This window comes from Elephas maximus, chromosome 7 (genome assembly GCF_024166365.1).
Source record: "Elephas maximus indicus isolate mEleMax1 chromosome 7, mEleMax1 primary haplotype, whole genome shotgun sequence".
NCBI classification, from domain to species: Eukaryota; Metazoa; Chordata; class Mammalia; order Proboscidea; family Elephantidae; genus Elephas; species Elephas maximus.
This window is the reverse complement of record NC_064825.1, coordinates 47,407,325-47,425,028: the sequence shown is the minus strand read 5'-3', so window position 1 is coordinate 47,425,028 and position 17,704 is coordinate 47,407,325. Positions and strand designations below refer to the sequence as shown.

Below are 17,704 nucleotides of genomic sequence, written 5' to 3'. Positions count from 1 at the left end.
AATAAAGACTTGTTCAGACAAACAAAAACTGAGAGAATTTGTCAACTGCAGATCTGCACAATAAAAAGAGACTAAAGGAAATTTTTCAGTCTGAAGGAAAATGACATCAGATAGAAATCTGAGTCTACAAAAAGGAATTAAGAGCACTGGAGAAGGTAAGTAAGCCAATATCAACTATTCAAAATAACAATAATAATAATGCCTTGCAGGGTATATAAAGTTTATAAAAGAAAAATATATGACAACAATAGCACAAAGGGTAGGAGGCACGTAACAGAAATTAAACTGTTTTAGGGCCCTTGCATTATTTGGGAAATGGTTAAAGTATAAACTTTTGTTTTCTCTAATAAATTTAAGGATGCATTTAAAAAAATTTATATGGTAACTAAAGGAATAATAAAACAGAGAATTAAAAAAAAATAGATTAACAAAATAAATACTCCAAGTAGAAGACAAATATTGTCAAGGTGGATTTTTGAAAACTCACAGACATATGCTGTTTATAAGATAAATATTTTAACTGTAAGGACACAAAATGTTAGAAATTGAAATAATGGAAAAAGATATACCATAAAAATAATGACCAAAAGAAATAACTAAAATAATAAAAAATAAAATACAATTTAAGGCAAGAAGTAGATAAAGGGACATTTCAAAAAAAAAAATAAAAGGTCAATTAAATAAAAAGATGAAATAACCCTAAACTTATACACACCTAATAACATAGCTTCAAATTATGTAATGAAAATTTCACAGAACTAAAAGGTGAAGTAAAACAAATCCACAACCATGGTTGGAGATCTTAACACACTAAGCAGACACAACATCAGAAAAGATATAGAAGATCTGAACAACACAATTTTACACACCTGACCCAATTGACATACATAGCATACACCACTTCAAAACTGCACCGTACTCTCCCCCTCCCCAGATGTTCATGAATTATTTATCAAAAGAAGCCTTCTGCTGGGTCTTAAAGCAAATTCCAACACTTTTGAAGGAATTAAAACCACACAAAGTATGTTATATCACCATAGTGGAAATAAACCAGAAATAAAAAGCAGATAGGTAACAGAAATCTGCATATGCTTTGAAATGAAGCAACACAATAAATAATCCATGAATTAAAGAAGAAATCACAGAGGGAATTTGAAATATTTTGAAATAAATGATAATAAAAATATGACATAGTAAAACTTGTGAGATAAAACAGCGAAAGCAGTACTAACTCTTGTTGTTAGATGCCGTCAAGTTGGTTCTGACTCATAGGAGCCGTATGTACAATAGGACGAAACACCGCCCAGTCTTGTGCCATCCTCACAATCGTTGCTATGCTTGAGCCCATTGTTGCAGCCACTATGTCAATCCATCTCGTTGAGGGTCTTACCCTTTTTCGCTGACCCTCTACTTTACCAAATGTCTTAGTCATCTAGTGCTGTTGTAACAAAAGTACCACAAGTGGATGGCTTTAACAAAGAGAAGCTTATTCTTTCGCATTCCAGGAGGCTAGAAGTCTGAATTCAGGGCACCAGCTCCAGGGAAAGGCTTTCTCTCTCTGTCGGCTCTGGAGGAAGGTCCTTGTCATTAGTCTTCCCTTGGTCTGGGAGCATCTCAGCTCAGGAACCTCAGGTCCAAAGGATGTGCTCTGCTCCTGGCGCTGCATTCTTGGTGGTATGAGGCTCCCATGTCTCTCTGCTTGCTTCTCTCTTTTATATCTCAAAAGAGATTGGCTTAAGACACTATCTAATCTTGTACACCTCATCAGTATAACTGCCACTAATCCATGTTATTGCATCATAGTGTTAGGATTTACAACACATAGGGAAATCACATCCGAAGATAAAATGGTAGACAATCATACGATCATATAAGGGAATCATGACCTAGTCAAGTTGACAGATATTTTGGGGGGACACAATTCAATCCATGACACCAAGCTTGATGTCCTTCTCCAAGGACTGATGCCTCCTGACAACACGCCCAAAATATGTGAGACGAAGTAAGCAGTGCTAAGAACTAAGCAGTACTCAGAGGGAAATTTATAGAATGATGAAAGTAAAAACTGACAATCAATAATCTTGACTTTTATCTTGAGAAGTTAGAAAAAGATCAGTGAATTGAATCTAAGGAGACATAATGACTAAATGCAATATAATATTCTGGCCTGGATCCTGGGACAGAAAGAGGACACTAGCAGAAAAACTGGAGAAATGTTAAACAAATGGCTCTGGTTATAGAAATGTGTTAATTTGTATCTAATCTGCTTTAAGGAAGTAAAACTAAAAGTTTTTTTTTTTTTTTTAACAAATGCTTCAATGATGTTTAAGATGACTTTCTGATTTTTTCCCCCTCTTTCTAACATACCCCTCTCAGAATATTTAGAAATCCTGGTTGCACAGTGGTTAAGAGCCATGGCTGCTAACCAAAAGGTTGGCAGTTCAGATCCACCAGGCACTCCTTGGGAACTCTATGGGGTGGTTCTACCCTGTCCTATAGGGTTGCTATAAGTCAGAATTGACTCGATGGCAATGAGTTTTGGGGTTTTTTTTCGGTTCAGGATGTACAGTTAAAGCACTGTGTTAAAGTCGCTTAGCGTAATTTTTTGTGTGGTCATGCCACTAACTTGGTAGACAGCCAGGATCAAATATTTCTGTTTATTTTAAATTAGGGTTTTTTCTTTTCCTTCTTGATTTCTTTTAATTATGTAAAAATTTACATACATCTCAAGTCAGAATGTACATGCCAGTTAATCTTGCTCCTATCCCTGTCTCCTCTGCCTCATTTCCTCCTTCTCCTTATAGCTAACCATCTTTATGAATTTGGGAGTTTAATCCTATTTTTTTTCTTGAAACTTTAAACAAATTATCTCTTCTTACAAAAACAGTGTTCAGCAGCTTGCTTTTTCTCAACAAGCTCTTAACAGCAATATCCTAGAGATGATGCCCTATCAATCTATAAAGAGCTTCCTTCCTTCATCCCCTTTTTATAACTGCACTGTACATTGTTATAGTTTATTCAACCAGCCCCCTATTGACGGACGAATAGCCCAATGAATTATTACCAGTGTATCTTTGGAATAGGTTCCCAGAAGTAAAAGTCCTGGGTCAAAATGTAAATGTATGTACTTTGGGTATATATTGCAAAAGGGTTGAATCAGTTTGCATCTTCACAAGCATGTTAGGATAGTTCTGTTTTCCCACTTGCATGTTGTCAAACTATTGAATTTTAGCCAATCTCATTAGATGAGAAATGGCATCTCAGTGTACTTTTAATTTATATTCATTTTATATGATAGACAGTAACTTTTCACATTTAAAGACCATTGCATTAAAAAAAAACTGTTCATATATTTTGCCTATTTTTATATTGGGGTGTCTTTTTCTTCTAAATTATTATGAGCTCTTTATTCATTAGGAATACTTGCCCTTTCCCTGTGATGTTTTTATTTGTTTTCACTTCTAAAGGTTTTTTTTTTTTAATTTTTGTAAAGTTTTCTGGTATTAGTAAAGAGGCAGTTTTTGCACAATAACATAATATTTCCTTTAGAGTAAAGATTAACATTATTTCATTGCACCAGTGGGAAAATCATGGACCAAAGAATGGGAACAACTGTTGTAGTTATCTGTCTAACTAAATTTTTAAACCCTTCTACATTAATTTATTCACAACAATTTTATTGAGTTCTTACTCTGTGCTAGGCACTTTAATTGGTGACGTGAGAGCATAATTAGCTGCATCTAAAAGCCAAGAGCTCCTATCACAGCCTGTGTCTTAAGACGTGCAATTTTGGTAACAGCTGCCTTGACATCCTTGTTCCGCAGGGTGTAGATGAGGGGGTTGAGCATAGGTGTGAGAATAGCATATGCTACATTGCCCATAATGTGGAAGTCAAGGGGCAGGTCAGCCCTGTAGGCCATGTAGGCTATGGCAATAGATGAGTAATAGCTGCCGACCACCAGGAGGTGGGAGCTGCAGGTGGAAAAGGCTTTTGATCGTCCTTCTCGGGAGTTGATGCAAAGTACTGAGGCCAGGATGTGGGCATAGGAGAGAAGCACCAGGAGAAGAGGAAGGAAGGACACCACCATGGCGATGCAGAAACCCATGAGGGTCTGGGGGGTGGTATCAGAGCAGGAGGCCTGGACCAGAGCCAGATGATCACAGAAGCAGTGGTAGATGTAGGCAATGTTGTCATATGCCATCTGGGAGGTCTTCACTACTGCTGGGATGGGCAGGAGGAGAGCGGTGAGCCAGGCACTGGCTGCCAGTGCAGCACTGGTCTGTGGGGTCATGTGGACAGGGTAGTGCAGTGGGCGGCAGATAGCCACATAGCGGTCATAGGCCATGACCACCAGGATGAAGGCTTCTGAACATGTAAAGCTTTGGAAAAGGAACATCTGCACTAGGCAGGAAGGAAAGCTGAGGAAGTGATCCCCAAGTAGGAATAGGGACAGCATCTTTGGGACAGTGGTTGTGGTGAAGAGGATGTCCAGGACAGAGAGGTTGAGCAGAAAGAAGTACATGGGCTTGTGGAGGCTGGGCTCTGCCACCACAGCCACAAGGATCAGGGCATTACCCATAACGATAAGAAGGTAGAAGAGGAGGAAAATAAAAAACACAAGGAGGAAGAGGGACTCTGGAAGAAAGGGAATGCCCACCAGGTAGAAGACTGGTGAGGCATCCACTGATCCATTACAGATTGTGGCCTCCATGGTGAGACAGGACTGGAGTTCTGAGAGATGGGTAGCTGGGACATGTGGGCCCTGGGAGCATCTGGAAACCACATACACCAAAGATTTTGGAATGAGAATTCGATAATATTTACTGTATAGTTAATATAAACATAATTATTTACAACCGACTCCAGAGAACTGATGATGAGTTGTGGTATTGATGTCTACCACATTGTGAACCCAAAATTTCTACTTCTCTTCTTTTGTCAAATGTTAATTGGCCACCTACCAAATGGAAGACATTATTCTGTGTTCAGGGGATACAGTGATAAAAGTGAAGCAGGCAAAATTCCTATCTTCTTAGAGTTGACATTTTACTGGAAAAACCAGATTTAGACAGTTGATTGTTGAATTAAGATTGTAAAAAGTGCTATGGAAACACGTCTGCTAGTCCTCATCTTAGGTCCCACACTGTCTGGTTGGAATGTCAGATCTTTTAAATCAAGTTCTCAAGCACTTGTCTCTGCTTTTACACTTACTCAAAGTTCCACCAAGTTGCTTTGGAAGGGCTGCTTTCTCCAAAGTTCTCTGCAATATGCCGCTGTTCACATACTTCTTAATCTTCTTTCTCTCTTGTATGCCTGGAGCCACTGTGGTTCTTCTTGACTCTGTTTAAACTAGGAGTCTGGATTTTTACTCCTGAATAGGATGTAACAGGTCATGATAGCCAAACTCTTTCATTGAAACAAGGAGAAATACCTGGAATAAATTACACAAATCACATTTTAAAAGAAATTGAGGAAACATGAAAGCAACAGGATGAGACCAATGGAATGCCAGAATAGGGGAGCCCGCCAAAGTGAACTGACAATTACCAGCTCTTTTCTTCTCTGAGAATGTTTGCTGATTTGGGGGCTATCAAGTGACTTGGACTTGGCCCAGGCAGAGGAACATGGATGAGAGAAAGGGAAACCATCAAGCTTTTGGTAGTGAAAAGATTTTGCAAAACAGATTGGAAACTCGAGGAGTCCTAAATGCACAGCAAGTTTCTCCCACGGAACATCTTCTGAATTCTGGGACTATGCCCAGGAGGCTGGGGAGCTAGGCTGAGGGCTTCTAAAAGGCAGAATAAAATCTCCTGTGATCCCATGAGGCTTAAGAGACTAGAAAGAGAGAGGGCTTGCCTCAAACACACCCTGCTCTTTCCATCAAAAAATTCTCCAAATTTTTGAAGCTGTGTGTGGTTGGGAGATGGAGGTAAGGAGCACTAAAGACCTAAGCTCAAAACCTCTAAAGGATAGAAGCAAATCTCCCACAATCTTTCAGGGCTGAGGAGACAGAGAACAGTCCGGCTACAGTCCAAAGCCCAGGAAGGCTATACCTTAAGAACAAAGGACAAGTCAAATTTAGACTAAATCTTACTAAAACTGAAACTCAGCCCTTATCTAAGTCAAGCCTTGATTGGCTTGAGGCGATCAACCCCTGACCCTCTCTAACAGAGGAAAGGGAGAAGTATTATCTAGTGAAATTTGCTTCCTAGGGCCTCTATAGATCTATTATAAATAATGTTTAGCTCACAATAAAAATTACTAGACATACATAAGGACATCACTATGATCGCACTGGGTTGTCCCTGCTGATCGATGTGTCTATGGCTCCATCAGACCAAGGAGCACTATTGGGGCAGTCATGGGGACTGATTGCTTTCTATTAAGTAATACCTCACACCACCACCCCTCCCAGCAACTCAGTGCTCCAAAGTCCAGAGACAGGAGCCAGAATGCAGCTCTCCCAACTTGCCTCATTTTGCTGCTGAACCGTAAAGTTGGGATGAAGGAGCCATTAGCAATTATGTAGTTTTAGTACAACCTGTTTGTGATGCAGATGGGTCACAGAAGGGAGGCTTAGAAGTTGCCCAAGGTCACAGATCCAAAACTGGCCATCAGTGGGGCTTGAATTTAGCAACTCACCTTGAGCTGGGGATGACTCAGGAATGACCCAGCCTGCCTTACCTATTTGGGGGCCACAGGACAGACCAACCAGTTGAGATTTTTGTGTTCACCCCAAAGGAACTGAAGCATTTTCCTCTCCTGAGTCAAAATTGACTTGACAGCAACTAACAACAACAAACTAAGCATGTGCTTAGGGTACCAGCAAATAAGAGCCCCAAAAGTGTTTGTGAAAGAACTTAGTATTTAGATTTTTAAAAAAGCATTGATATAGCCGTATGGTGAAAATTTAAAAACTTTCTGGACTTCTTTGCATTTATTTTGTTGTTTAGAACAAGTGATTTTATCTTTAATTACATATTGTTTTTAATATTTAGGGTTTTTTTTTTTTAAAGGTACAGGTTAAAGGTAGAGAGGAAACCCCGGTGGCTTAGTTGTTAAGTGCTACGGCTGCTTACCAAAGGGTCGGCAGTTCAAATCCTCCAGGCTCTCCTTGGAAACTCTGTGGGGCAGTTCTACTCTGTCCTTTAGGGTCGCTATGAGTCGGAATCGACTCAACGGCACTGGGTTTGGTTTATTGTTGGTAAAGGTACAGGTGTGTGCCACATACGTCCGTTTGGGCAACATTTGACCAAATATATGTCCGTGGTGCCATAGGTTTTTTTTTTTTTTTTTAAAGGGAAAGCAGGTCTTTTGTTTATTATTTCCCTCTAATGGTTTTAAAGACTCCAAGGAGCGAAGGAGCCCGCTGCTCCAGGGCACATCCCAATCCCTCCAGGGCCTCCGTTCACTTCTGGCACAGGGCAGAGACTGCTTCGGCTCATAGGCTCCTGCCAGGGGAGTTGGCCCAGCGGGCCATCTGCAGCGGCTGCATATGGTTAGGAAGGGGCCACACCAACAGGGCTGGGCAGCCAGCGCTGCCACTGCCAGCTGCGTTCCCTGCGCCCTCACAAGCGCTTCCCACCCGGTCGCTGGAGACATCTCTCTGCGCCCGTGCGCCTGTCGCCCTGCACCCAGACATGCGCAAAGTCCCGATCCAGCCCAGTGTGCAGCCGCACACCTTGCAAGACTGGCCTCCTGTATACAGTGGATACAATTCATGGGCTTTGTCTGTCAGGCAGGCTGTGACGGGGCTGCCGGTGGGCTGCTCCTGTTCCTCAGGCTAGCGGCACAGCAAGGCAGGGTGGGGCATGTAACCAGGTATTGCCTGCATATAATACTGTGTTTGCACAATGTCCAAATCACATGAAAATCCTATTTCACAAAACATATCCTGAACATTAAGCCACACATGACTGTATTGTTAAGGAATCCTTTCCTTGGTAGCAGTCTCCCTGTTGGGTTCTCTACATGCCAGTTACAGTGCTGGTGGAAGAGAAAGAAGGGCAGAAAAACCAATAACGGGAATGTCCAACTTGACCCTGAACTTCCTGTGCCTCCTCTCATCTCATCCTACAGCTCTGCCAGGGTGTGGCTACACCCTTTCAACAAATGAAGAACTGAGGGTCACAGAAGCAGACTGGTAGGTGGTGAAGGCAGAGGGCTCATCCTGGAGTCAGCCTGTTGCCAACGACTGCGCCTGGGCCTGGGAACCCAGACTCCTGGCTCCTGGACCAGCTCTGCCACTCTCTTGCTTGTGACTTTGGGCCTCTGAGCCTCAGTTCTCCCAACTGTGGAATGGACGCTTTGAAAGACAGGATCTGCTCCAGATCAATAAATATTTTCAACTGTCGCCTCTGTGTTTGGCAGAGTGGTTAGAGATGGAAGTCACATGGTCCATGCCTGTAAGGAAAGAGAGCAAGGGCTTTCCCATTTTTAAGCCCATATTGCCTGCTTAGTCAAAATCAACTGGAGGGCAAGAGGTTTTTGTTTTTTTTTTTTTAATTGCCTGCTTGGTTCTTCACGTTCATTATGTCACATAAGACTCACTACAAACTCAATCCATGCTCTTCCTCTCATGCTATTTCTACCACCCTGCACTGTTCCCTTAGAAAAGGAACAAGATATGTGTGAAGCATAGAGTTTAGGTCCATTAACTTTGGAGTCATAAAGAGCTGGGTTCCCACCCTGACTCTGCCACCTCCCATCCTGGGCAAATCCCTTCCCTCTGAACTGCAGCCCCCCTGACCTGTGACTCTACAGTGCTGACAGAGGCCTTGTTAAATGTTTCTACCTCTCTTACAATCATCAGCCTTGCCTCCCTGGAGAAACTCTCTTCCAAGATCATCTGCCTCTTGCTTGCGACTATACATTCCTGCCCAGGCCTGCTACCATGTTGGACCCAAGGTCACACAAACTGGGTATGCCCAGCTAACTAACCTGGATCCTGGGTCCCTGCCTTTCACACATTAGCTGTGTCTTCCCAGGCCCCAACCATGACTCCACATGCCCCTGGCCTCCCTGAGCCTGTCTCCTCATCCCAGCCTTTGCCTGCTTCTGGCTGCTGCATCTCCAGCCCAGCTCACCTGCCAAGCCTGGTCTACCTTGGTGTCTCCTGTGGCCTTGGTGGGAAGAGCTAGGTAGAAGCTGAGCCCATTAAACTCTAAAGCCTCTCCCTGCAGCTGGGCCTACTGGGACGCTCTCCCTCAACTTGGCTTTCCTATGGGACCCCACATCCACCAGCCAGTCAGAACAAATTCCTAGGACAGGGGTTTGGGGGAAGCAGGGAACATGGTGCATTTAGCCCTGGGCTTTGATGGTAATGAGAACAGCTTTGTTAACAGCCCTCATGGGTCCCAGAACTTTACCACCAATGGAACAGTTTTATTCCTGTTTCCTCATCAGGTCCTCAAAACAGCCAGGAAAGACAGGCTGGGTCAGGATTGTTCCTACTATTTTACATTTGCAGAAACTGAGATCTAGGGAAGTAAAGTGACTTGCCCAAAGTTACAAACGTAACAAAGCTGGGATTTGGACCCAAGGCTTCATTCTGCTTCAGCAATGCATCACCTAATGACTGAGGCCTGAGTGCTTTCCAGCTCTGTCACCTTGAACAAGTCCCTTAATCTCACTTAGCCTTTGTTTCCTTATCTGTAAAATGGGTATAACAATACTACCTATCTCACAGGGCTTCTGAGAAGGTCTAAGGTGCTTAGTTCAGTGTCTGCAACATATTAAACACTTAATAAATGAGAGCTCTGATTTTAAAATCCTATTGCATGAATGTAATAGACTACCTTTGTTGTGCAGCAAGGAGCCTACGAGGGTTTTGCAGGAAGAATATGAGGGTGGATGGAGCTCTATGCCCCAATCCGGGGCAGGGCAAAAGCCAGGAGTCATAGACTCTTCCTGCCTTAATTTGCCTGATTCTCTCCGGTGGTCTCCATAGCTCTCTACGTCTGCCTCTGTAGCTTTTTCAGTAATACATATAATATTTAAATACACTCTTTAAAATTTCACAAGAAATAAATAGGTCCTCATTGTAAAATATTTAAATCAGTACAGAGCTTTATGGAATAAAAAGTAAAAGTTCTCTTCACATCGGCCTTCCCTTTCCCAGAGGTAATCACTATTATTGGTTTGGTGTGTTCCTTTCAGACCTTTTGTAAGCATTTTACACACGTGTGTGTGCGTGCATGCACTCAAGAGTGTAGAGAGAAATACATGATTTTATTTTGTGTTTTTCTTTTAAGATAAATCATTTTGTATTTATTGCATAACATATTTTACTTAATACTAAGACTTGGAATCTTTTTATGACTGATCTACTTCATTCTTGTTGTAGTTGTTAGGTGCCGTGCAGTCAGTTCCAACTCGTAGCAACCCCACATACAACAGAATGAAACACTGCCTGGTCCTTCGCCATCCTCACAATCGTTGTTATGCTTGAGCTCATTGTTGCAGCCACTGTGTCAGTCCATCTTGTTGAGTGTCCTCCTCTTTTTCACTCACCCACAACTTTATCAGGCACGATGTCCTTCTCCAGGGACTAGTCCCTTGTGATAACATGTCCAAAGTATGTGAGACCAAGTCTTGCCATCCTTGCTTCTAAGGAATATTCTGGCTGTATTTCTTCCAAGATCGATTTGTTCTGTTCTTCTGGTAGTCCATGGTACATTCAGTATTCTTCAGCAACACCTTAATTCAAAGGCATCAATTCTTCTTTGATCTCCCTTATTCATTGTCCTGCTTTCACATGCATATGAGGCAATTGAAAATACCACAGCTTGCGTCAGGTGCACCTTAGTCCTCAAAGTGACCTCTTTGCTTTTTAACACTTTAAAGAAGTCTTTTAGAGCAGATTTGCCCAATGCAACACATCGCTTGACTTCTTTATCGCTGCTTCCACGGGCATTGATTGTGGATCCAATTAAAATGAAATCCTTGACAACTTCAATCTTTTCTCCATTTATCATGATGTTCCTTATTGGTCCAGTTGGGAGATTTTTTGTTTTCTTTGTGTTGAGGTGTAATCCGTACTGAAGTCTTTGATCTTCATCAGTAAGTGCTTTAAGTTATCATTTCCAGTAAGCAAGGCTGTGTCATCTGCATATTACAGGTTGTTAATGAGTCTTCCTCCAATACTGATGCCCCGTTCTTCTTCATGTAGCCCAGCTTCTCAGATTATTTGCTCAGCGTACCAATGCAATAAGTATGGCGAAAGGATACAACCCTGATGCACACCTTTTCTGATTTTAAACTGTGCAGTATCCCCTTGTTCTGTTTAAATGACTGCCTCTTGGTCTCTGTACAGGCTTTGCATGAGCATAATTAAGTGTTCTGGAATTTCCCATCTTTGCAATGTTATCCATAATTTGTTATGACCCACACAGTCCAATGCCTTTACATAGTCAATGAAACACAGGGAAATATTTTTCTGGTATTCTCTGTTTCAGCCAAGATCCATCTGACATCAGCAATTATATCCCTTATTACATGTCCTTTTCTGAATTCAGCTTGAATTTCTGGCAGTTCTCTTGAATTTCTGTTGATGTACTGCTGCAGTCATTTTTGGGTGATTGTCAGCAAAATTTTACTTGCATGTGATATTAATGATTTTGTTCAATAATTTCGGCATTCTGTTGGATCACTTTTCTTTGGAATGGGTACAAATATGAACCTCTTCCAGTCGGTTGGCCAGGTAGCTGTCTTAAAAAATTCTTGGCATAGAGGAGTGAGCACCTCCACCACTGCATTCAATTTGTGAAATATCTCAATTGGTATTCCATCAACTCCCAGAGCCTTGTTTTTCAGCAATGCCTTCAATGCAGCTTGGACTTCTTCCTTCAATACCATTTGTTCTTGATCATATGCTACCTCCTGAAATGGTTGAACGTCGACCAGTTCTTTTTGGTACAGTGACTCTGTATTCCTTCCATATTCTTTTGATGCTTCCTGCATTGTTCAATATTTTGCTCACAGAATCATTCAATATTGCATCTTGAGGCTTGAATTTTTTTCTTCAGTTCTTTCCCCTTGAGAAATGGTATGTTCTTCCCTTTTGGTTTTCTAACTCCAAGTCTTTGCACATATCATTATAATACTTTACTTTGTCTTTTCAAGCTGCCCTTTGAAATCTTCTGTTCAGCTCTTTTACTTCATCATTTCTTCCCTTTGCTTTGGCTACTCTACATTCAAGAGCAAGTTTCAAAGTCTCTTCTGACATCCATTTTGGTCTTTTCTTTCTTTCCTATCTTAAGGAAACCCTGGTGGCATGGTGGCTAAGAGCTACGGCTACTAACCAAAAGGTTGACATTTTGAAATTACCAGGTGCTCCTTGGAAACTGTATAGGGCAGTTCTACTCTGACCTGTAGGGTTGTTATGAGTCAGAATTGACTCGACGGCAATGGGTTTGTTTTTTTGTTTTGTCTTTTTAATGACCTTTTTCTTTCTTCATGTCATCTCACAATCCTTCTGGTCTAGGGTCATTAGTGTTCAATGCATCAAATCTTTTCTTGAGATGGTCTCTAAATACAGGTGTGTTATACTTAAGGTTGTATTTTGGCTCTCGTGGACTTGTTTTAATTTTCTTCAGCTGCAACTTGAATTTGCACATGAGCAATTGATGGTCTGTTCCTCAGTCTGCCCCTGGCCTTGTTCTGACTGATGATATTGAGCTTCTCTATCATCGCTTTCCACAGATGTAGATGATTTGATTCCTATATATTCCATCCACAAAGTCTACGTGTATAGTCGCTATTTATGTTGTTGAAAAAAGGTATTTGCAATGAATAAGTTGTTGGTCTTGCAAAATTCTATAATGTGATCTCTGGCTTTGTTTCTATCACCAAGGCCATATTTTCCAACTTTCACATTCCAATCACCAGTAATTATCAAGCATCTTGATTGCATATTTGATCAATTTCAGACTGCAGAAGTTGATAAAATTTTCAATTTTTTCATCTTTGGCTCTAGTGGTTGGTGCATAAATTTGAATAATAGTCATATTAACTGGTTTTACTTGTAGATGTATGGATATTATCCTATCACTGACAGCATTGTGCTTCAGGATAGATCTTGAAATATTCTTTTTGGTGATGAATGCAACACCATTCCTCTTCAGTTTGACATTCTCAGCATAGTACACCATACAATCACTCGATTCAAACTGGCTAGTACCAGTCACATTTCAGCTCCCTAACGCCTAGGATATCCACCTTTATGCATTCCATTCCCTTTCTGACGGCTTCTAATTTACCTAGATTCATACTTCCATGTACTGATTATTAATGGATGTTTGCAGCTGTTTTTTCTCATTTGAGTTGTGCCACATCAGCAACTGAAGGTCCCAAAAGCTTGACTCCATCCACGTCATTAAGGGTGACTCCACTTTGAGGAGGCAGCTCTTCCCCAGTCATATTTTGAGTGCCTTTCAACCTGAGGGGTTCATCTTCTGACACTATACCAGACAATGTTCTATTGCTATTCATAAGGTTTTCACTGGCCACCACTCATCTGTTTGTCATAGTGTGGTGGCTTGTGTGTTGCTGCAATGCTGCAAGCTATGCCACCGGTATTTAAAATGCCAGCAGGGTTACCCATGGTGGACAGGCTTCAGCAGGGCTTCCGGACTAAGACAAACTAGGAAGAAGGACCTGGCGATCTACTTCTAAAATAATGGGCCAGTGAAAACTTTCTTTTTACTTGTAACTTAGTATTTATTGTATGAATATGGCATAGTTTATCTAATAACTCACCTGTTGATGGATGTTAAGCTGTATCCAATTATTGCTATTATTAGCAATGTTGTAAATAATATGATTTTTACATGCATTTGGGGCATGCGTGCTCATATAGTTGACTGGAACAGATAGATCCTTAGAAGTGGAGTTTCTGGGCCAAGTAGTAAGTACTTTTTTAAAAAATCTATGATGGTCTTTATTTATAACTTTATCGGCAAAAAGGAAGAGGGACAAGTTGAAAAAGTTTAAAATGGTATCACAGCTCATTCTGTCAGATCAAAGAAGTTCCATTTCAAATGTCCATCTAATTATCCAAAGATAATACAAAACTGAATCTGCATATCCAATTTCCTTTACGAAGTACAGTGTTTGTATTTTAGGCCACCTTTTTAATAAATAAATACAAAAGAAACAAAATCATTCATTAAAAACTGCATTAAATGAAGGATATTTTATATTTAAATTTTTGTTGTTCTTGGTAATAGCATATGTCCAATGAAAATCAAAGCTGGAAAAGCAGTTACACCTCCTACTTGAGTGGCTATCTACAACAATCATTTTCTGAAATGACCATTATATTTCAATTTATCATGAACTACTCTGAACTTACCATGAGATGTAGTCAAAGTCAGAAGAGAAGATGTAGGGACAACATTCCTGTTTTGGAGAGGGTAAACCCTCCAGAATCAGCATGGTAAATAACATATCCTGTTGAAGAATTCTAGGTAGAAAATAATTAATGTAGTCAATTTCAACTTATGCTGAGCTGACTAATTTTTTCATTAACTTGTTTGGTGTCATTCTTCTAAATCAAGCGTGCTTAATTCTTCTTCTAGTTCATCCAAATCTTCCCCAGCGAAAAGATTTTCATCAACAGGACAACATCAGTGGCTCCATTTTCCTGTTCCTCCCCGTCATTGTCCTCTTCCAAATCACTTCTTTCCCCATTTTCAGCCCTACCTCCGAAAGCTTCACTTAATTTCTTTTCATCCTTTTCTGAAGTATACGTGGGGAATCTTTCAAGACTGGCTATGGTAATACCTATCTCATCTACATCTCTTAGAGTGTACAGGCTTAAATCTATGTCATTTACGCTCACAGAACCATCAGCCTCATTACTGCCTGTTCCTGGGTGTAACGGGTATCATCTGCTTCCTTCTCTCATCATCAGCCAGTTCATGATGAAATCCAAACACCTCATGACCACTAATCACTAATGCTTTCCCTGCTTTGAAATCTGCTTTCATTCTTTCTACATCTTGCTCAAGTTTATCAATCTTTCCTTGTCTTTTCCTTTTTTTCTATTCAAGAAAATATTCTAGAGTGATTTTGGTAACTTTCAGACTAAGGCAAACACCGTCTTTCAATGAGATCTTCTAATGAAATTTTGTCTTCTTTCTTTATACCTTTTTTAGACACAAATCCAGGGGGAAGCACATGGTAATATATACACATATCACCCCCTCCGATACCCCAAACCAGTCACACTTGTTGTTTTCAATAGCTTCAAGGAAATGCTTGCATACTATTTGAGTTTTTGGTTTTTTCTTTTCCACCTTACCATGCTTCTTGTTCACTACTTCTTCAGTTTATTTTGTCCCAATTATCCACCCTACCTTTTTCAAGTTCTTCATCTCTTGCATCAATGTAAACACTTCTCTTTTCACATTTTCTCTCCAGAGTCAAGTCCTGAGAGAAGTTACACTTTTCTCCTTTAGTACACTGTCCGTGCTTGAAGAATGCACATACCACAGATTTGGGATCTCCACCTTGACTTATTTTTTGAGCAGCAACTGCAGGTTTGAACAGTTCATTTAGCTCCTGCAATTCCATTTTCTTGTCATCCTTCTTCAGTTTCTTTTTAGCTTCACTTTGTGCTACCTGATGTGAATTTTGTTGACCAAATTTAACTTGATGAGTATAAGCCTTGATAAACTGCTGCTGCTTTGCTCCTTTCTTGTTCTTTAGACCAAAAGTTTTGTCTTTGATGATCTTCTCCATCTTTTACTGCTCCGCCTTTTTGCTGTCACCAGCCTGAGCCTATTTCTTGGGGGGCATTGTGGAGACAGGCAGCACTGGTCAGACTTAAGCACAGCTGGGCACCATTGGGGCTCTGGCCCGGTGGCAGGAGGAGGAGAAAGACCAGGGCTTCTGTCTCACCACACGGAGAAAGTTCATTTTAAAACATAACAGGGTGTGCACATGCAGGGAGCAACCGAGCTTCAAACCCTGAGGCTTCGTGAATACTACTGAGCCACGTGATGACTCTATTACACAAGTGCCTGTTTCTCCTGCCAAGGTCTGGGAGAAAACCATGCATGAGGGATTCATTGCTGCTCACAGAAGAGGTTTCCATGATAGAACTCTACTGACTGTAGATTTATACCTGCAGAATGCAAGATTACTAAGTCATTGGCAGCTAAGCACAAAACTTAATGAAAAACAAAAAATCGTACAACAGAGGCTGTGGCCCTCTCCTAATCTAATGAACTTAATGATGGAGCTGAAAATGGTTTTGAAAATTTATTTGAATACCAAACAGAAACCTAACATGCCAGCCCCTCCTCTCCAGACGTACTCAACCCTTATTGAAAAGAGGAATTTAGGGTTGGGATAAACTTGGATATGTGGATCTTTGCTTCAGTACCATCAAACGCTGAAGGTGTTTCCGGGGAAAACAATCTAATCACTCCTAAGTTAAACATAAAAATTTCTTCAGAATCATCAGGTTTTTAGGTGGTTCCTTTTGTTCTGTTTTCTTTTTCTTAGACACTACAGAGCCCTTTAATAAACATCCAGAGCCAGCTTTTGGTAGATAAGAATGATTAAAGTTTTTCTGCTGTGTTATAGATGACATTGATCAGAAGACTTGGGCACTTGACCAAAAGAACCCACATGGAGTGCAACAGTTGGTAGAACTGCAGTAAGTAGGAGGAAAAAACAACAAAAAAGTCAAGGGTAAGATTCCTTTTATGTTTCTTCTTTTATTTTGCTTTACTTAAGAAGACGAATAGGAGAGTTATGGTGCGGGGCTGAGACTTCTTTGTAAAAAGCCGACATCCTAAGACTATTATAACATTATAGGATGAAATAGAATTTATTTTATTACCTATGGGAATAAAAATGTTCTCATACTTAAAGGAAATGGCTGGTTGTTCTGTAGCCATAGTAACAAGTGATCATGAGAACTTGTTTTAAATCTATTTAACTTATTAATGATGGCTTTGCAATAGTACACACACTTCTGAAAGCCAGTCAGTCTACAAGTCAGCCACTCAGCAACAGCTTCACTCCAGTAATCACACTTCCACGGCTAATGGCAAATCAATCTCTAATCACCCCACCCCAAAATTCCACCAATGCCTGATCTCCACACTTCCCAAAACCCTACATAAGATCAGCTCTCTGAGTTGCTCAGAAATAGATTATGCCACAAACTATAGCAGTCTTATGCTTAAGCAATTAGTAAATTCAGCATTTTGTTTTAGATATTGAGTGGTGGTCTCTTTCTTTAACACTCCCTTTTTATTTCTGTAAGATCAGTAGTAATGTCCCCACTTTCATTTCTAATTTTAGTAATTGGAGTTTTCTCTCTTTTTCTCTTGGTCAGTCTAGCTGAACGTTTGTTAATTTTGTTGACATGTTCAAAGAACTAACTTTTAGTTTTGTTGATTTTTCTTTATTGTTTTTCTGTTCTCTTTCATTTTTTTCTAATCATTATTATTTCATTCCTACAGCTTGCTTTGAGTTTACTGTAGTTTGCTCTTTTTCTAGTTTCTTAAGTGGAAGGTTAAGCTATTGATTTGAGATCTTTTTTAATGTAGGTATTTACAGCTATAGACTTCCCTCTAAACACTGCTTTAGCTGCATCCCATAGGTTTTGATATGTTTTTGTTTTCATTCTTCTCAAAATATTTTCTAATTTCACTTGATTTGTTTTTTGACCCATGAGTTGTTGAG

General features: G+C 40.5%; 1 protein-coding gene and 1 pseudogene across 1 annotated transcript; both read right to left on the bottom strand.

Annotated features, from left to right (window-relative positions):
• Positions 1–3,740: 3,740 nt before the first annotated feature.
• On the bottom strand, positions 3,741–4,712 carry LOC126078979 (olfactory receptor 2AT4). The gene has a single exon (XM_049889836.1). It carries the CDS (start codon positions 4,710–4,712, stop codon positions 3,741–3,743), a length of 972 nt encoding a protein of 323 aa, XP_049745793.1.
• Positions 4,713–14,541: 9,829 nt separating this feature from the next.
• LOC126078959 (zinc finger CCCH domain-containing protein 15-like) lies at positions 14,542–15,802 on the bottom strand (annotated as a pseudogene).
• Positions 15,803–17,704: the final 1,902 nt, after the last annotated feature.